General features: G+C 41.0%; 1 protein-coding gene and 1 long non-coding RNA gene across 2 annotated transcripts in view; one reads left to right on the plus strand and one right to left on the minus strand.

Annotated features, from left to right (window-relative positions):
* Positions 1 to 88: 88 nt before the first annotated feature.
* On the plus strand, positions 89 to 16,457 carry LOC133558128 (uncharacterized). Its single transcript, XR_009807895.1, has 3 exons — positions 89 to 267; positions 15,739 to 15,939; positions 16,026 to 16,457. It is a non-coding gene; the product is annotated as an uncharacterized LOC133558128 (long non-coding RNA).
* A 1,956-nt stretch (positions 16,458 to 18,413) lies between these two features.
* The window catches only part of nlrc3 (NLR family, CARD domain containing 3), a 54,708-nt gene continuing 52,082 nt past the window's right edge, over positions 18,414 to 21,039 (minus strand). Inside the window, exons 18-19 of the mRNA XM_061909270.1 lie at positions 18,683 to 18,766; positions 18,414 to 18,593 (exon numbers count right to left, since the gene is read on the minus strand). Coding sequence (XP_061765254.1) covers positions 18,503 to 18,593; positions 18,683 to 18,766 — 175 coding nt within the window. The 3' untranslated portion in view covers positions 18,414 to 18,502. The remainder of the gene's footprint in view (positions 18,594 to 18,682; positions 18,767 to 21,039) is intronic.

The following is a 21,039-nucleotide window of genomic DNA, read 5'->3' on the forward strand; positions in this document are numbered from 1 at the left end:
TCTGTATTTTTATAATGTAGCGTTAAAAAAACGTATATGATCCCGGAAGTAAATGGGGTGGGGGGTTGTTGGAGGAAGAAATTTGGAGTGACACAACCATTCGACACCGAATAAGTCAGTGCTACCGCTCTTAGTCATTTGATTCGTGTGAAAGTGGTGTTGTGCCAAAATGTGGTTGCCTGCCAAAAATGTATTTCCTTCGCGGGAGCGTGCATCCCTCGCTAAATTTACATTGCTTGGCTTCGTCTGTCCACAGTGGATTACCAGGTTTGAGTTTTCTGTGGCTTTCTATGACATGTATGATTCCGGTGCCACTTCCTGTTTTCGCAACTTGTGAATGGATACTCATCATCATCATTATCAACTTTATTTATAAAGCACATTTAAAATTGACCATGGGGGTAGCCAAAGTGTTGTACAATGGGGCAGGGTTAAAAGATAATACGAGAACCGAGCAAACAACACAACACAAAAAGAACATGATAAAAAATAAATAAATAAAACATAAAAACAGGTTCACAGCAGGTGTATAATGGGGCGCCATTGCAGGATGGATATCACTCAGTGTTAAAAGCCACGCAATAAAAGTGAGAGATTTAAAAACAGGAAGAGAGGAGGCTTGTCTAACACTCAGAGGTAGGTCGTTCTAGAGCTTGGGGGCAGCAGCGGAGAAAGCTCTGTCACCTCTAAGCTTCAGCCTAGACGTGAGTACCTGCCTCCACACTCCAACCATTCGTTTCAATACACGCGTAATCTGTTGAATCGCTTACGGCGCTGAAATTCGAATCTGAATCCGAGCTAATATCGCTATACCTTTCTTTGCTATCCGCCATGTTTGTTTCTGCATGGTCACGCTGTGACGTCACAGGATAATGGACGTGTGGTTATAACGACGGTTAAATCAGGCACTTTGAAGCCGTTTTTCGGGATATTGCGGGATGGGTAAAATTTTGAGAAAAACTTCGAAAAGTAAAATAAGCCACTGGGAACTGATTTTTATTGGTTTTAACCCTTCAGAAATTGTGATAATGTTCCCTTTTAATGATTGTATTTTAAGAGGTATTTATTGAAGTCGGACAAAGTAATACATTCCTGAAGGCCTGGGTTGGAAATGCACGGCCCACCACTGAACACAATAATTCATTAAATTAAGCTCATGATGCAGTAAGTTGAATGACGTGGACATGTTTGTTAGTGGATACTTTCTTCTGTAAGTAATATGCAACTAGAATTCATTGATACCGGTTTTTACTGACAAAGGTTGTGTTTTTGACTACAATATTGTTTAATTAGGGACACACATTTATTTTTTCAGATAAAGATTATTTATGTATTTAATATTTGTTTACCGTATTTTTCGGACTATAAGTCGCGTTTTTTTTTTTTGTAGACTTGGCCAAACTATTAAAAAAATATATATATAATATATATATATTAAAGATTTTTTGGGGGGGTTCGAAATAAACTGAAACCGAACTGAACTGAACTTACATTGTGTGTCTAGCTTGTGTGCAATTGTGGAGTGCTAGCTCCTACTAGCCCATAGCCTACCATGTTTACCTTTTGTACAAACCCCGTTTCCATATGAGTTGTGAAATTGTGTTAGATGTAAATATAAACGGAATACAATGATTTGCAAATAATTTTCAACCCATATTCAGTTGAATATGCTACAAAGACAACATATTTGATGTTCAAACTGATAAAAAATGTTTTTTTTGCAAATAATCATTAACTTTATAATTTGATGCCAGCAACACATGACAAAGAAGTTGGGAAAGGTGGTTATAAATACTGATAAAGTTGAGTAATGCTCATCAAACACTTATATGGAACATCCCACAGGTGTGCAGGTTAATTGGGAACAGTTGGGTGCCAGGATTGGGTATAAAAGCAGCTTCCATGAAATGATAAGTAATTCACAATCAAGGATGAAGCGAGGATCACCACTTTGTAAGCAAATTATATAACAGTTTTAGAACAACATTGCTCAACGAGCTATTGCAAGGAATTTGGGGATTTTACCATCTACGGTCCGTAAAATCATCAAAAAGTTCAGAGAATCTGTATAAATCACTGCACGTAAGCGATGATATTACCCACTTTTGATCCCTCAGGCGGTACTTCATCAAAAACCGACATCAGTGTGTAAAGGATATCACCACATGGGCTCAGGAACACTTCAGAAAACCACTGTCAGTAACTACAGTTGGTCACTACATATATAAGTGCAAGTTAAAACTCTACTATACAGAGCCAAACCCATTTATCAATAACACCCTGAGACGCCGCTGGCTTGGCTGGGCCTGAGCTCATCTAAGATGGACTGATGCAAAGTGGAAAAGTGTTCTGTGGTCCGACAAGTCCACATTTCAAGTTATATATGGAAACAGAGGACGTTGTGTCCTCCGGAACAAAGAGGAAAATAACCATCCGGATTGTTATAGACGCAAAGTTCAAAAGCCAGCATCTGTGATGGTATGGGGGTGTATTAGTGCCCAAGGCATGGGTAACTTACACATCTGTGAAGGCACCATTAATGCTGAAAGGTTCATACAGGTTTTGGAGCAACATATGTTGTCATCCAAGCAACATTATCATTGACACCACTGCTTATTTCAGCAAGACAATGCCAAGCCACGTGTTACAACAGCGTGGCTGCGTAGTAAAAGAGTGTGGGTACTTTCCTGGCCCGCCTGCAGTCCAGACCTGTCTCACATCGGAAATGTGTGGCGCATTATGAAGCATAAAATACGACAGAGGAGACCCCGGACTGTTGAACGACTGAAGCTCTACAAAAAACAAGAATGGGAAAGAACTCCACTTTCAAAGCTTCAGCAATTAGTTTCCTCAGTTCGCAAAAGTTTATTGAGTGTTGTTAAAAGAAAAGGTGATTTAACACAGTGGTGAACATGCCCTTTCCCAACTACTTTGGCATGTGTTGCAGCTATGAAATTCTAAGTTACTTATTATTTGGAAAAAAAAAAAAAAGTTTATGAGTTTGTGTTAGGACTCAGAATAAGGAGAGCACCCGCATTCAAAAAATAAAGCTTTTATTTTGAAATAACTTTTTACCTCCAGAGCAAAAAGTATCTCGCAAGAATAATCACAATACCCGGAAAATAATTCCGAGACAAAAGGTAAATCAAAATCACTCCAAAAAATAGGAGGAATCCTAATCTAAGAAAAAACTAACAAAAGTAGAATAAATATATAAATCAACCAAAAGCGCTCCAACAGGAGGAAAAAACAAACAATCCATATATATACACTAAATAGGAATAAACAAAAATCACTCAATCAATGAGGCAAACAACACGAAATTTGGAAAAAAAAACTCACCAATTAGGTAGACGAAGGATAACAAAGGGCGCTCGAAGGAGGAAGAAGGTAAACTCAAAATTTTAGCGATAAGACTGCTTGATCCAAAAATGAGAACCAGGGAAAAAGGGCAAGACAAGGAGGTATTCATGGATATGGGCATAGACACAAGAAAGGCATGTAAGACGAGACGATCTGGCACAGGACAAGAAGAGGCGTGAACTTAAATAGGATATGGGGATCATGGGAAACAGGTGGAAACAATCAGGGATCAGGGATGACGTCAAACTGGTGACACAAGAGGAAAGGCCCGTGATCTGAGACAGGAGGATAGCTTTTCAAAATAAAACACGTAAATCACAAGACAGAAAAACCAAGACAAGACGTCCCTCACCGCGGTGTGACAGTTTGAACATCAAATATCTTGTCTTTGTAGTGCATTCAATTGAAGATGGGTTGAAAATGATTCGCAAATCATTGTATTCCGTTTATATTTACATCTAACACAATTTCCCAACTCATTGTATATGACTTGACTAAAATACAAGAAACGACCAACCTTCTGTGTTCACTAGAGGACATTTAGACGTTAACTGCCTTTCTCGCTTTTCAAAAGTAAACACACTGCAGGTATGCTTGTATAAGCGCTCATATCGGAGATTTTAGATCAGGGGTGTCAAACGTACGGCCCATGTTTTATCCGGCCTGCAGGATGAGTTTACTAAGTATAAACATTTGCTAAAATTTTGGAATGAAACAAACTGCTGTTCTAAATGTGTCCACTAGATGCTGCAATAGCAATTATTTGTATCTTTGTAGATCGTGGGTGTCAAACTTGGCCCGCCTTTTAATTTAATTTGGCCCTTGTGACAATATCAAATTGACATTAGAGCTGGCACGCCGGTATTATACACCGCATTCACCGCTAATAATAATACTTGCCAACCCCCCCGAAAATCTCCCAGGGCAACCATTCTCCCGAATTTCTCCCGATTTCCACCCGGACAACAATATTGGGGGCGTGCCTTAAAGGTACAGCCTTTGACGTCCCCTACAACCTGTCGTCACGTCCGCTTTTCCTCCTTTAAAACAGCGTGCCGGCACAGTCACGTAATGTATGTAACTTCTTCACACACCTAAGTGAATGCAGGTCATATTTGGTCAACAGCCATACAGGTCACACTGAGGGTGGACATATAAACAACTTTAACACTGTTACAAATATGCGCCACACTGTGAACCCACACCAAACAAGAATGAAAAACACATTTGCACCGTAACACAACATAAACACAACAGAAAAAATACCCAGAACCCCTTGCAGCACTAACTCTACCGGGACGCTACAATATCTGGCTTGGGCACATCAGATTAGATCAGTGTGTCGCGAACTGAGCAGTAAAAAGGCTGGAATTTTGTATCCATTCATTATTGTTTTTTTATTTTCAAATTTATTATTAGCCTGTGGAAAAAGTTTATTTTGATATTTACCTCAGAAGGCTGCACATAGAAAAGAGGTATGCAATTGTTATTAAAATTTTATTTTTGATATGCCATTGATATTTTTTAATTATTATCATTATTATTTGAAACTTGATTTTGCATGTCACTATAAAGTTATATAAGTTTTGCTTGTTCAATATTCAATGCGAAACTTGTTTGGGTCCCTTTTAAAAGGTTAATTTGTTAAGCCTTGGCCCGCGGCTTTGTTCAGTTTTAAATTTTGGCCCACTCTGTATTTGAGTTTGACACCCCTGTTGTAGATGATGCTACATATTTAAAAATAAATAAATAAACCACATGATATTAGTGCACCAGTTGAGGAAAATGAGCAAACTAAATAAATAAAATCCTGTAATTTGATTTTGACGTTATTTTTGAACACCAGTGAGTTGACTGATGAACATTATCACATAATTTATATGCATTAAATAACGACAAAAATAGAATACTATTAACCGCAACATGTAAGTGTAAAAAAAACAACATTATGATTTCTACATTTTCGGAATGTGCTTGTTCTATTTGTAAACAAAGAAAACAATCTGAAATTGTCTCTATGTTTGTTTAAGTTATCGTGCCGTGATTTTACCAGTCCGGCCCACTTGGGAGTAGATTTTTCTTCATGTGCCCCCACCTAAAATGAGTTTGACACCCCTGTTTTAGATCCAAGCTGATATCATCCAATATTTGTTTTTTTGCTAATTTTGGATCGATATCAATATCGGATGATGACAACCCTGGTAATCAGTGTATTGCCTGTTTTCTTCTTATTAATCTAAGTTGCCCAATTAAATGAAACACGGCAAAAAAAATAAAGCACATGCACGGAGACAACAAGAAGAGACAAACTGAAGGTGTTGTGTGCATCTTGCTATGCAAACTGAATAACGTGAAAATGCCAAAAGCTAAGTACAGAGCAGCTCGTTTAATTTTTTGCAAGGCAAGATTGCGACGCTGTGGTATGGTTGTGAACAACACTGATCAATACAAGCCTTATCTCGACAATGCAAAATGTCAGATAATGTGTGCGCCTCAATAAATATCCATTTCTGCAGCCATGAATTCATACATGCATGTCTTACTCTAGCTTGCGCTTCTCAAAAGTGACCTATTGCGCGACTCAACGTCGGTTATTGAGTTATTGAGTGAACGGGCCTTCTGGGGGAATGCAAGGCTGCCTGTAGCCGTCAAATCTGTAAGAAGGGCAGGTGTTCCACTTCCTCCCCTCATCAAAGAGGGAATTTACTTTGAACAAAAATGTTCAAGACCCCTTGGAACGTGTGCATAGCTCGTGTAATTCCATCAGCGCTGTGGAAAAGTGCCCGAATCTGGAATCATTGACAGGTGTTGGTCAATAATTGAAGGCTACCTCAGAACAAAAGAATGGTGGTGATCACGTTCATTGAACTGTGACGCCTGGCTGATGTTCAAGACAACGATAAACAAACTACACACGGGGTTTAGCTCTGAGCGCTGCAGTTGCCCGCATATACACGGTGTTTACAGAGGACTATTTTACACACACATGCAATAGGAGCGACTGATTGCGAGGTTATTTCAACGCAATTGTCATCAGCAAACCCTTGGACGGAAATGGAAACCTGTTTAGAAGCATGCATAAAGATGTTGGTACAGGCAGCCAGGGCCGCCGCTAGGGATTTTGGGCTTCATAAAAAAATCTTTACAGGGCCCCCAACACAGCGGCAACATTTTTTGATGCTATTTTACATACAATTATGCATTTTAATGGTATTTTTGACTATCATTACCATATTTTTGAACGAAGAACAGCATCACAGCGTCACAATTTCATCATCATTAGGGGCCTCCCTGGGCCCCCCTCCATCATGGGCCCCTAGAATCCGTCTCCTTTACCCCCCCTTTTTGGCGCCCCTGCAGGCAGCAGACAGAATGAAGCCCTTTCAAGTCTTCAACAGAAGGATGCACGGAAAAACACTATCAAACACTCACATCAACCTGATTTAAATGTGCAATATGCTAAGTCACACTCTCAAACTCTTTGCCCTGACTATAGAACTATGCACTCAAGCATTAGTTTTTCCATCATTCCATTTTCTACCGCTTATTCTTTACGGCAGGGGTCTCAAACTCAATTTACCCGGTGGCCACTGGATGCAGAAACTGGGTGAGACTGGGCCGCAAGAAAATATTTCTTAAAAAATCTAACATGCACTTTTTAATGAATTCACCTTCTATGAATGGCTTTCCCGCCCTAGCAACATACTTGCCAACCCTCACCATTTTTCCGAAAGACTCCTGAATTTCCGTGCACCTCCCGGCAATCTACCAAATTTTTCCCAATTTTCACCCGGCTGACATTATTAAGGGCTGCTGTGACTGCACTTTCTTTAACGTCCTCTACAACAGTGGTTCTCAACCTTTTTTCAGTGATGTACCCCCTGTGAACATTTTTTTTAATTCAAGTTTGAAAAAAGAGATAAAGAGGTAAAATACAGCACTATGTCATCAGTTTCTGACTTATTAAATTGTATAACAGTGCAAAATACTGCTCATTTTTAGTGGTCTTTCTTGAACGATTTGGAAAAAAAGATATAAAAATAACTAAAAAAACGTGTTGAAAAATAAACAAATGATTTCTACACATAGAAGTAATCATCAACTTAAAGTGCCCTCTTTGGGGATTGTAATAGAGATCCATCTGGATTCATGAACTTAATTCTAAACATTTCTTCACAAAAAAAGAAATCTTTAACATCAATATTTATGGAACATGTCCACAAAAAGTCTAGCTGTCAACACTGAATATTGGATTGTTGTATTTTTTTTCCACAGTTTATGAACTTACATTCATACATCATTGAAGTATTATTCAATAGAAATATGTATAAAGGATTTATGAATTGCTGCTGTTTTTTAGAATGTTTTTAATAAATCTCACTTGTCCCTTGGCATATCTTCAAATACCTCCAGGGCTCCGCGCACCCCCAAAAGAAGACTACTGCTGCACTACATGTCATCGCGCACGCTTTTAAATCACACAACCAATGTGCCGGCTCTGTAACATGTTGTATGAGACTTGTGCAGAACAACGTCAGTTGCTGCAAGACGTACTTGTTCAACAGCCATACAGGTCCCACTGAGGGTGGCCGTAAAAAAACTTTTAACACTGTTACAAATATGCGCCACTCTGTGAACCCACACCAAACAAGAATGACAAACCATTTTTGGGAGAAATTCCGCACCCTAACACAACTTAAACACACGAGAACAAATACCCAGAACACCTTGCAGGGCTACAATATACAACACCTCAACCAACAAAGTAGGGAGGGTGGGGGCGTAGGGGGTAGGTGGTAGAAGGGGTGAGTATATTGTTGCCGGAAGAGTTAGGTCTGCATGGGATTCTGGGTAATTGTTGATCAAATATATATTGCATTAACACACGTGCGTCTCACATGGCCAGATGCAACATGCAACTGGGCTTGCACGCTGTCAATTCAGGATGTAGGGGGCACTAAAGGCAGTGCCATTATGGCACTCCCTGAATATTGTTGATCTGATAAAAATTGACAGGGGCTTCGAGAGAAATGGTGCCCTGAAATTCAGGGGTCTCCCGGGAAAATTGGGGACGTTGGCAAATATGACGCTGTCAAGCGCCGTTTATATTAAACTCGCGTGCTGCACCAACATTGAATTGTCATATCAAAGCGCGGGCCGCATAATAACGTCTAGCGGGCCGCAATTGGCCCGTGGGCTGCATGTTTGAGACCCTTGCTTTACGGGGTCACGGGGGTGATGGAACCTATCGCGCCTGCATTTGGGAGGAAGGCCTGTACACCCTGGACAAGTCACTACCTCATCACAGGGCCAACAAAGACAGACAGACAACATTCACACTCACATTCACACACTAGGGCCAATTTAGTGTTGCCATTAAACCTATCCCCAGGTGCATGTCTTTGGAAGTGGGAGGAAGCCGGAGTACCCGGAGGGAACCCACGCCGTCACGGGGAGAACATGCAAACGCCACACAGAAAGATCCCAAGCGCAGGATCGAACGCAGGACCTTCGTTTTGTGCGGCTGACGCACTAACCCTGTTCCACCATGCTGTGGCCAAGGGGTGTTTTTCCATTTACTGAAAAATAATCTAAGTTAACACACACCATTTTTCTTTTTCAGTCTCCCTGCAACCTCCGTTTTTTTGTCTCAACACTTCTGCCTGGCAGACGTAAACTACTTGAAACTAAAAAAAAAAAAAAGACATGGTCAACTTAATACGGCAAAATGCACTGTGTGCATAATATCAGCCAAAACACGTTTTTTGGGAGTTTATTGTACTATTTCCCAAACAGCAAAATAAAACATAAAAATACAAGTGGGCTTTGTTCTTACTAAGGTACTTATGCTCCATGAATTATCAGACGGAAAAATCCTAAATTGATTTGAACACATGCAAATAAACAATGCCATATTGTTTTTAATGTGGCAACAAAAAGAAAATGCAGTTAAATAAAGCTCGGGCATTATTTTCATATAATTTGTTTCACCCCTAGGGTGTAGGGGTGACATATATATATATATATATATATATATATATATATATATATATATATGTATATATATATATATATATATATATATATATATATATATATATATACATATATATATATACATATACATATATATATACTGTATACATATATATATATATATATATATATATATATATATCAATCAATCAATCAATCAATGTTTACTTATATAGCCCTAAATCACTAGTGTCTCAAAGGGCTGCACAGACCACCACGACATCCTCGGTAGGCCCACATAAGGGCAAGGAAAACTCACACCCAGTGGGACGTCGGTGACAATGATGACTATGAGAACCTTAGAGAGGAGGAAAGCAATGGATGTCGAGCGGGTCTAACATGATACTGTGAAAGTTCAATCCACAATGGATCCAACACAGTCGCGAGAGTCCAGTCCAAAGCGGATCCAACACAGCAGCGAGAGTCCCGTTCACAGCGGAGCCAGCAGGAAACCATCCCAAGAGGAGGCGGATCAGCAGCGCAGAGATGTCCCCAGCCGATACACAGGCGAGCAGTACATGGCCACCCGATCGGACCGGACCCTCTCCACAAGGGAGAGTGGGACATTGAAGAAAAAGAAAAGAAACGGCAGATCAACTGGTCCAAAAAGGGAGTCTATTTAAAGGCTAGAGTATACAAATGAGTTTTAAGGTGAGACTTAAATGCTTCTACTGAGGTGGCATCGCGAACTGTTACCGGGAGGGCATTCCAGAGTACTGGAGCCCGAACGGAAAACGCTCTATAGCCCGCAGACATTTTTTGGGCTTTGGGAATCACTAATAAGCCGGAGTCCTTTGAACGCAGATTTCTTGCCGGGACATATGGTACAATACAATCGGCAAGATAGGATGGAGCTAGACCGTGTAGTATTTTATACGTAAGTAGTAAAACCTTAAAGTCACATCTTAAGTGCACAGGAAGCCAGTGCAGGTGAGCCAGTACAGGCGTAATGTGATCAAACTTTCTTGTTCTTGTCAAAAGTCTAGCAGCCGCATTTTGTACCAACTGTAATCTTTTAATGCTGGACATGGGGAGACCCGAAAATAATACGTTACAGTAGTCGAGGCGAGACGTAGCAAACGCATGGATAATGATCTCAGCATCTTGAGTGGACAGAATGGAGCAAATTTTAGCGATGTTACGGAGATGAAAGAAGGCCGTTTTAGTAACGCTTTTAATGTGTGCCTCAAAGGAGAGAGTTGGGTCGAAGATAATACCCAGATTCTTTACCGTGTCGCCTTGTTTAATTGTTTGGTTGTCAAATGTTAGAGTTGTATTAATAAATAGAGTTCGGTGTCTAGCAGGACCGATAATCAGCATTTCCGTTTTTTTGGTGTTGAGTTGCAAAAAGTTAGCGGACATCCATTGTTTAATTTCATTAAGACACGCCTCCAGCTGACTACAATCCGGCGTGTTGGTCAGCTTTAGGGGCATGTAGAGTTGGGTGTCATCAGCATAACAGTGAAAGCTAATACCGTATTTGCGTATGATGTCACCTAGCGGCAGCATGTAGATGCTGAAGAGTGCAGGGCCAAGGACCGAACCCTGGGGAACTCCACACGTTACCTTAACGTAGTCCGAGGTCACATTGTTATGGGAGACACACTGCATCCATTCAGTAAGATAAGAGTTAAACCAAGACAGGGCTGAGTCTGACATACCAATTCGTGTTTTGATACGTTCTAATAAAATATTATGATCGACGGTATCGAAAGCAGCGCTAAGATCGAGGAGCAGCAACATAGATGACGCATCAGAATCCATCGTTAGCAATAGATCATTAGTCATTTTTGCGAGGGCTGTCTCCATGGAGTGATTTGCCCTGAAACCGGATTGAAAGGTTTCACATAGATTGTTAGACGCTAAGTGTTCATTTAACTGCTCCGCAACAATTTTTTCAAGGATTTTTGAAATAAAGGGAAGGTGAGACACCGGTCGGTAGTTTACCATGAGGTCAGGATCGAGGTTAGGTCTTTTAAGAAGAGGATGAATAACCGCTTTTTTGAATGCTAGGGGAACAGTGCCCGAGGAGAGTGATAAGTTTATAATATTTAGCACTGATGGACCTAATAATACAAAGAGCTCCTTGATCAGTTTCCCAGGAAGAGGGTCAAGTAAACATGTTGTCTGTTTTATTCCATTTACACGTTGTAACAATTCCTCTAATGTTATTTCCTCAAAACGAGAGAAACTATTTTGGAGGGCAGTATCCGCCGTATATACAATCGTGTCAGTGTTAATAGAACCCAGTTGTAGCTGGGACGCATTGTCTTTAATCTCCTTTCTAATGACTTCAATTTTCTTACTAAAGAATTGCATAAAGTCATCAGCTGAGTGGGTTGAGCTACTGGAAGGAGTCCCTTGTTGGGTTAGCGATGCTACCGTACTAAACAAAAATTTAGGATCGTTTTTATTACGGTGGATGAGATTTGAGTAATATTTAGCTTTAGCTAAGGTAAGCATGCGTTTATAAGTTATCAAACCATCACTCCATGCTTGATGGTGCACCTCAAGTTTAGTTGTGCGCCATTTGCATTCCAGCTTTCTACATAATAATTTCTGAGCTCTAGTTTCTTCTGTAAACCATGGGGTGCGCTTTTTTGGAGCCTTTTTTAACTTTAGCGGTGCTATGTTATCAATGGTTTCGCGCAGGTCGTCGTTAAAATTGTTAGTGAGGTTATCAATAGAGCCCACATACTTTGGGAATGGTGCCATTACCGAGGGCAGTAGGTCAGAAAGAGTTGTCGTTGTGGCTGTATTAATGTTGCGGCTGCTATAGCAGTTATTATTATTATTAGTTTGACGAACATGCGTCTGAACCTCGAATTTTATAAGGTAATGATCGGACAATACTTTAGTATACGGGAGTATCGTAACTTTGGAAACGGTGAAACCCCGACAAGCACTAGGTCTATCGTATTACCGATGCGATGCGTGGGTTCATTTATTATTTGTGTGAGACCACAGCTATCAATTACAGTCTGGAGCGCTACGCACGGTGGGTCCGATGGGGTATTCATATGGATATTAAAGTCCCCCATTATGATTATATTATCGGCGTGTGTCACTAGATCAGCAACGAACTCTGAGAATTCATTGATAAAGTCCGAATAGGGCCCTGGGGGGCGGTAGATAACAGCCAGGTGTAGAGGCAGTGGTGTGTGAATTTTCCGATTGTTTGTTTGTTGCTTTGATAAACTGCACGCATCATGGTTAGCCACCTCAGTAACGGGAATTTTCCGATTGTTTGTTTGTTGCTTTGATAAACTGCACGCATCATAGTTAGCCACCTCAGTAAAACACATGTCCAACTCTGAAACACTCAAAGCAGAAAAAACTTGTTCTAATTTAACTGACTCCTTACCCAGACCAGTAGTCTCGCATTTTCCATTTAAATCCATCTTCAGGATGGAGGGAAGTGGTGTTCTGTGGGGATTAGCCTTCTGCTTTGTTTTTAGCCCCGCTCGGCATCCGCGTTTTCGATCACACCGCTGGCGTCTGCTCCGTAGATGGCCCCCGCTGCTACTATACTCCCCTGCTTCACAGGCCGCTGGATGTAGCCGCCGGCGTATTCCCATGCTAGTTAGCACGTTTAGCACGCACGCGTCTATCAGTCCAAAACGGCCCGATATGTCCACATCCAGAAGTGTCTGGCGGTCGTACGTGATCACGGAGTGACCACGATGTGAGCCAGCCATAAAGTTTGTATATATATATATATATATATATATATATATATATATATATATACATATTTTAGAAGGCTTTCAATCTCTGGGTTATACTTGTATAGCGCTTTTCTACCTTTTTAAGGAACTCAAAGCGCTTTGACACCATTTCCACATTCACCCATTCACACAATCTGAGAGTAAGCCCATTAAGAGTTAGCCCCCCCAAAAAAATATTCTGCCGCAGCACACTCTACAAACATGTTAGACATACGTTGGCTAAAAATATATATACATACATCGCTAAAAATATGGCTCACAAAATGCTATATTAGTCCGTCCAAATTTGACCAAAATACTACTCCATTTTTGTTAGCATTGGCGTCAATGCAAAAATATGATTACAATAGGCAGAAAAACTAAATAATTGACTCATGCACCCTCCAACAAAAAAACAAAAAACACAAAAACAAAATGTTGCCAACAAAATACTAAATTAGTGTCCCTTATTGTTGGCAATAATTGTACCACTGTACATGCTTGTTGTAACATTGGAATTAGCATTCAAGCAACAGAAGTGAATTATCCATCCATCCGTTTTTTCTACCGCTTATTCCCTTTGGGTGTCGGGGGGCGCTGGTGCCTATCTCAGCTACAATCGGGCAGAAGGCGGGGTACACCCTGGACAAGTCGCAGGGCCGACACAAATAGACAGACAACATTCACACTCACATTCACACACTAGGGGCAATTTAGTGTTGTCAATCAACCTATCCCCAGGTGCATGTCTTTGGAATTCGGAGGAAGCTGGAGTACCCGGAGGGAACCCAAGCATTCACGGGGAGAACATGCAAACTCCACACAGAAAGATCCAGAGCCCGGGATTGAACCCTGACTACTCAGGACCTTCGTATTGTGAGGCAGACGCACTAACCCCTCCTCCACCATGAAGCTGAAGTTAATTAATTAACTCATATATATGTTCTACATTTGGTGAATGTTTATATTCATCTTGGAGAAAGCAAACCACCAGGTAAAATAGTAGGTATTTTACTTGGGCCACATAATAACATAGGGCCCTTTAGTACTGACATTTGTGTGTGGATTGTATTAGTTCTCGCGGAAGAAAAGGCAATAAAATTGGACCTTGGTATGCAAAGGTGATTGCCCTATCTGAGAGAAGAGACTACATGCTTTAAATAAAATTGTGACTAGTTGAACAACAATTGTGTTCCCATGTTCAGTTTTTACACATTTTTAGTAATTGTTTTTTTCTAGTCAGCATTTTGTCTCTGTTATTATTATTATTAGCTTTTATCTAGTTTACACATTGTCTGTATTAATACTATTCTCATTATTATCGACTCATCTTTGCCCTATTCTTTTTATTTTCCTATTTTAATGATGTTGGATCTGTGTTGTTGTTGGGGACAAGTGTTGTAAATTAGCTTTGGCTACAAACACTATGGTGCATACATTGGATAACTGTTTCAGATGTCTATGTGTCCGTATATGTCCCTACTTAAAATAAACCTTTATATGTTTAGCTTGACGTAAACGTCTGGTAAACGATTGGCATCTGTTGTTTTTCAGTCACTTACACACAAACCCTACCTTTATGGTCAGGATGCACACTCCTTACCCAGCACACACATTCAGACAGGGGGTAGGAATATAAAACTGATGGTTTGGCCTCTCCAAGGCAGGAGTCCTTAATTTTTTGACCTAAGCTCCTCCGGGTACTGCAGACCTGTTTAATGTTGCTCGCTTGTAATAAAGCAACTTTTGGTTCAGCAAAGCGTCTCCGACATCTCTTTTGATTCAGCCGCACTGCCATGTCATCCTTCTGTCCGGACAAGGATGACAAGACCACAAATACACTTGACAACAGCACCATATACAAGAGGCAGACAAATACAATAGTTAACTCATACACACTCCACAAACGTGGCAAACATGCTAGGCTAAAACACAAAATATCGCAATCATGCTAAATTAGTATCCCAAAATGTTGGCAATAATCCTACTGCTGTACATTCGTGTTGGAATCAGCATGAAAGCAAAAATACGGTCTACTATGCATGAAGCAGAAAAACTAAATGGTTAAATAATGCACACTCCTCAAACATAGCGGACATGCTAGGCTAAAACTCAAGCTAAAAACTTGGTTAACAAAATGCTGAATTGGTATTCCAAAAGTGTAGCCAAATCTTACTACTGTACATTCATTTTAGCATTACTGTTGTTAGGGGTCACACTTCTGCTGCAAGCAATCTGCAATGAACGCACCTGCCCGTGATGAGCAACTTGCCGTGATAAGCCAGCGCGTCTTGAGATCCAGTGCCAGAACTTAGCTTCTCGTACCCGTAAAGTAAGCCAACACGTCTCCAGCATTCTCGCATGTGCTATTGCAAGGCAAGGCAAGGCAAGGCAACTTCTTTTATATAGCACATTTACAACAATTTTTAAATTGAACCAAAGTGCTTTACAGGTTAAAAAACATGGAGCAAAAACTAAAACTAAAAAACAAACAAACAAAGAACATAAATAAAAGCAATGCGGTAAAAGGGGTTGAATAAAAACAAAAACAAAATAAAATGAAAATAAAAACTCTCTCTCTGTGTTCCCTCCCCGTCGTGTTCATTGTCTCTCCTGTTGTGTCATTCTACAGCTTCCCGTCGTCCTTCCTCGTTGTCGAGCTGTGTGTCTCGTCTTCCTGGATCCCCTCTGGACTTCCTCTTGCCTCTCTGGACTTCGACCTCACGCCTGCCCACTGACCACAACCCCTCACTCCTGTCCTTGGACTTTCGAGCCTGCCTTTCTCCCTTGGGACTTCCGCCTCGATTTCAACACACACCTTCAACACCCGCTGGTAACCACTCACATATAATTGCCACACATAGTGTCAGAATAATTGTATCTAAGTTATCACAAAACTTTGTGTTGCATTGATTTCAGCTCGGCCGGCGAGAAGACAAAAGCTGTTTTTAATCCTACCAAGCAAAAGGCTTGTAGAACTCCACTGTGTAGGATGGGAAGCAACATGAAAATGTTCTGTTTTTTTGATGTATTGTAATCAACAGAAAGATATTGTCTTGACCCGAGATCTACAAAACGAAGAAGAAGCAGGACCTGACTCCCCTACAGGGACCTCTTCTTTGAACTGTTTTACGACCTTTCTTGTGAACTGTTTACGACCTTTTCTTTGAATTGTTCTGTAGCCAAAGGCCATGGCTGTTTACGACCCCTTCCCTTGGAAACAGCTGTTGCCTTATAATCAGGGAAAGTCCAAATAAAAAAGGAGTCGTAAAATCTTTCGTCAGGGGCGTGGGACGACACTGTACAAGGGTACAGTGTCTACACGTCTCTCCTCAATTGAACCAAATTTAATTCTGTCTCTTTTTAATTTCTTGTATCTTGTCTTGTTTAATAGATGTCATCAATGTTTGAACCTGACACATAGTCACACTTCATCTACACTGCTCAAAAAAAATAAAGGAACAGTTTTTTATCAGGGTTTGGCATGAATTAAATTGCACTTTTCTGATAAGGTTTTGGTCAGGTACGTGGCAGAGGGGGTTGTTAATCAGTTTCAGCTGAATTGGTGTTGATGAAATTTACAACAGGTGCACTAGAGGGGCAACAATGAGATGACCCCAAAACAGGACTGGTTTTGCAGGTGCACGCCATTTCAAGTTCCTCCCTGTTGATCTTTTTTAACTGTTTTGCCACAAGTGTTGGCTTTAGCTCGAGTCATTATCATGACTGGGAGCATGAGGTGATTTCTTAACCCTCCTGAAGTTGCACAGATTGTCCTACTCCTCCAAGGATGCCACGTCCCTGCATGCTGTTGCAAGAAGATTTGATGTGTCTCCCAGTACAATCTCCAGAGCATGGAGGAGATTCCAGGAGACAGGAAGTTACTCTAGGAGAGCTGGACAGGGCCGTAGACGGTCCTCATCCCATCAACAGGACCGATATCTGCTGCTTTGTACAAGGATGAACAGGTTGAGCACTGCCCGAGCCTTACAGAATGACCTCCAGCAGGCTACTGGTGTGAATGTCTCTGCCCAAACAGTCAGAAACAGACTTCACGAGGGTGGCCTCAGGGCACGACGTCCTGTAGTGTGCCCTGTGCTCACTGCTCAGAACCATAGAGCTCGATTGGCATTTGCCATAGAACGCCAGAATTGGCAAGTCCGCCACTGGCGCCCTGTGCTTTTTACAGATGAGAGCAGGTTTACCCTGATAGACATGAAAGGGTCTGGAGAAGCAAAGGAGAGCGCTATGGTCCCTGCAACATCATTCACCATGACCCGTTCGGTGGTGGGTCAGTGATGGTCTGGGGAGGCATTTTCATGGAGGGACGAACAGACCTCTACAGGCCAGAGAATGGCAGTATGACTGCCATTAGGTATCAGGATGAAATCCTTGCACCCATGGTCAGACCCTACGCTGGTGCAGTAGGTCCTGGGTTCCTCCTGGTCCACGACAATGCTCGACCTCATGTGGCAAGAGTATGCAGACAGTATCTGGAGGATGAAGGAATTGACACAATTGAAATGCCCTCCCGATCACCTGATCTAAACCTGATACAACACCTCTGGGACATAATCTATCTGTCCATCAAACGCCGCCAGGTTGCTCCTCAGACTTTACAGGAGTTCACTGATGCCCTTAGACAGATCTGGGAGGACATCCTACAAGACACCATCCGTCGTCTCATTAGGAGCATGCCATGACGTTGTCAGGCATGCATACAAGCATGTGGAGGCCACACAAGAAATTTAAAATAATTTTGACTCGCAGAAATTGAATTTATGCAAAATGGACGAGCCTGCCACATCATTTTATTGCTTTGATTTTTGGGGTGTCTATATACTGAGGCCTCTGTAGGCTGAAAACCTTTATTTCCATCAAAAGATGTTGCATCCTTTTGTTCCTGAGACATTAAACTTTCCATATAAGTAAAGATATTCGACATTTTTTTTTCACCTTTGAAATCTGATGTGTTTTCAAAGTGTTCCTTTAATTTTTTTGACCAGTGTATTTGTATTACGCACACATCTCACTTACATTTCAACCTGTTAATAACGACGACACTATCTCACTGCCGCTGTTCCGTCACATTGACATAATTAAGAAGTGGTTGGAATCCCCGCGGAAGGACCAGGTGCAAAATGCCTGTAGACTTCAAAGACTGCCTTTTTTGCTGTACTTTGGTTAGCATAATTTGGTCTCATTACCTATAAACCTAATATCTATTAATTGCGCTCTAGTAGAGCGTGCAGAAACACACCACTCAACTCCACATAATTACACTTAATACCTTGTAATCAGGCCTGGTGTAAGTGGAAAACATGTTTATTCCTTGCAGCAAGGTCCAGCATGCTACTGTACAACAAAAACTTCCTTCCTGGCTTTCTCTGAGAAGTTCAGATATCCACCACGCAAGCAGGTGCGTCAGCTCGGATGGCATCGGCTATGACTTTGGCTCCTGATTCTCCAAGACCATTTCCTTGCAAACTAAAGTGGAAAATAGAATATTTGTGTTATTTCATGACGCATGGATGAACGGCAAGCACAAACACACACAAGACAGTAATGCTCTATACTTGATGTATGTCACGTGGTGGTTTCCTTTCAAGGCCGTGGCAAGGAAAATGGCTCCATCCATTCCCAGATGATTCTCCTGCAGACTGAAACACAGCAGCAAAGTTGGTGTCAGATCCTGGTTGAATCCTGAGGTGTTGTTCACATTATAAAACACATTGTCCTGATCCCGCATGAAGGTTTTGATTTGTGTTTGCTAATTTCCAGTGTTTTGTATCATTTCATGTCCTGGTTCTCCTGTTTTGGTTGTACTTCCTGTTGGATTCTTTATTTTGCTGCACCATGGAGGTTAGTTTGTGTATTCATTATTTGTGTCTAATGTATGTAACCGGATTGTTTGTGTTTGAATTTTTTGAATATAATTTTTTTTTTACATCAAATTGAACATTTCAATGAAAAAAAATTGTTAGCAAAATGTATGTTTTTGAAAATTCAGTGTGAAAAAAATTCAGTTTATCAAAATTCAGTGTATCAAAATTCAGTGTAAAACAATTGAAGTGAATTATATTTATATAGCGCTTTTTCTCTTGAGACTCAAGGCATTCAAAGCATTTTTTTGTATATATTGTTTTTCAAATCACCTAACATGTACACTGTATATGTACATAATAAAAAAAACAAAAACATTATTTTTTATATACATGTTACAAGTTAATATATATTTTATTATTGAATGTAACAAATGTGATGAACATTTTAATGGATCACAATAGCAACAAGCCTTTTGGCTTTTTGTGCCATCCATTTGCCTTTTTAAAGCATTACATGGATTCAATTCTTTAAGATGTCAATAAACTTCTCAATCAATCAATCAATTTAAGTTAAAGTTAAAGTACCAATGATTGTCACACACATACTAGATGTGGCGAAATTATTCTCTGCATTTGACCCATCACCCTTGATCACCCGCTGGCGAGGTGAGGGGAGCAGTGGGCAGCAGTGGTGCCGTGCCCGGGAATCATTTATTGTGATTCAACCTCCAATTCCAACCCTTAATACTGAGTGCCAAGCAGGGAGGTAATGGGTCCCATTTTTATAGTCTTTGGTATGACTCACGACCTACCGATCTCAGGGCGGACACATTAACCACTAGGCCACTGAGTACATAGTGAAACCCATTATGTACATTGTTAAGCTATATTCAAACCAGTGTGGGTGGCACTGGGAGCAGGTTGGTAAAGTGTCTTTGCCAAGGACACACCGGCTATAACGGTACGGTGGCTCTAGCAACCGAACCACACTGCCCCAGTGTAAAAAAATAAAGAAAAAAAAGATCAGTGTGTAAAAATTCAGTGCTGAAAATTTCAGTGTAGAAAAATTTGCTGCTTCAAAAAGCAAGACTCCCGGTAAATCAAGACTGAAGCAATCGAGCCTATCTCAGAACTAGCCGATGAGGTGTTAAGTTTGAAGTCACGTGACACAAGTCTTACAAAACATAAACATTTTAAACGGCCCGCTGGATCTTTTCAAACTAAACAAATGATTCCAGTGGTTAGAATCGGCACTTTTGAGCAACATACAGGTTACTACAGTAACCATAAGAAGCTCTGCTCCATGCAGACGAGGCAAAGGGCCGGGAGTGGTGGAGGTAAAATCGACGTTAAATGTTTATTTCACATAATTTTTTTCTATAGAATGAGTTGTGTGTTAATATTGTTCGGTGTCAGGAACAGATTCATTGTGAATTCATTCGATTCAGTCTTCATCAGACCTATTGCAAAACGGAGGTTTCCACTGTTCTTTTGTGGAGTCAGTTCTTTGGATCCTGACTGGGTCGAACATGGTGATGGTTCCAACGTCAGGTTTTGTTAGACTTTTCCTGAATATTTTTCCAGATTGTAATACTTTTGGCAAGAATCATCCAACGCTGCGTCGGCTTTGCCACACACCGAACATGAGGTCCTGACCAATAAACTTCAATCAATCATTAATCATATAATGTCTTCTCCTGGGCTTCACGGTGGAAGAGGGGTTAGTGCGTCTGCCTCACAATACGAAGCTCCTGCAGTCCTGGGTTCAAATCCAGGCTCGGGATCTTTCTGTGTGGAGTTTGCATGTTCTCCCCGTGAATGTGTGGGTTCCCTCCGGGTACTCTGGCTTCCTCCCACTTCCAAAGACATGCACCTGGGGATAGGTTGATTGGCAACACTAAAAATTGGCCCTAGTGTGTGAATGTGAGTGTGAATGTTGTCTGTCTATCTGTGTTGGCCCTGCGATGAGGTGGCGACTTGTCCAGGGTGTACACCGCCTTCCGCCCGATTGTAGCTGAGATAGGCGCCAGCGCCCCCCGCGACCCCAAAAAAAAAAGGGAACAAGCAGTAGAAAATGGATGGATGGATGGATGTCTTCTCCTGTCCTG

Source organism: Nerophis ophidion, linkage group LG08 (assembly GCF_033978795.1).
Source record: "Nerophis ophidion isolate RoL-2023_Sa linkage group LG08, RoL_Noph_v1.0, whole genome shotgun sequence".
Lineage (NCBI taxonomy): Eukaryota > Metazoa > Chordata > Actinopteri > Syngnathiformes > Syngnathidae > Nerophis > Nerophis ophidion.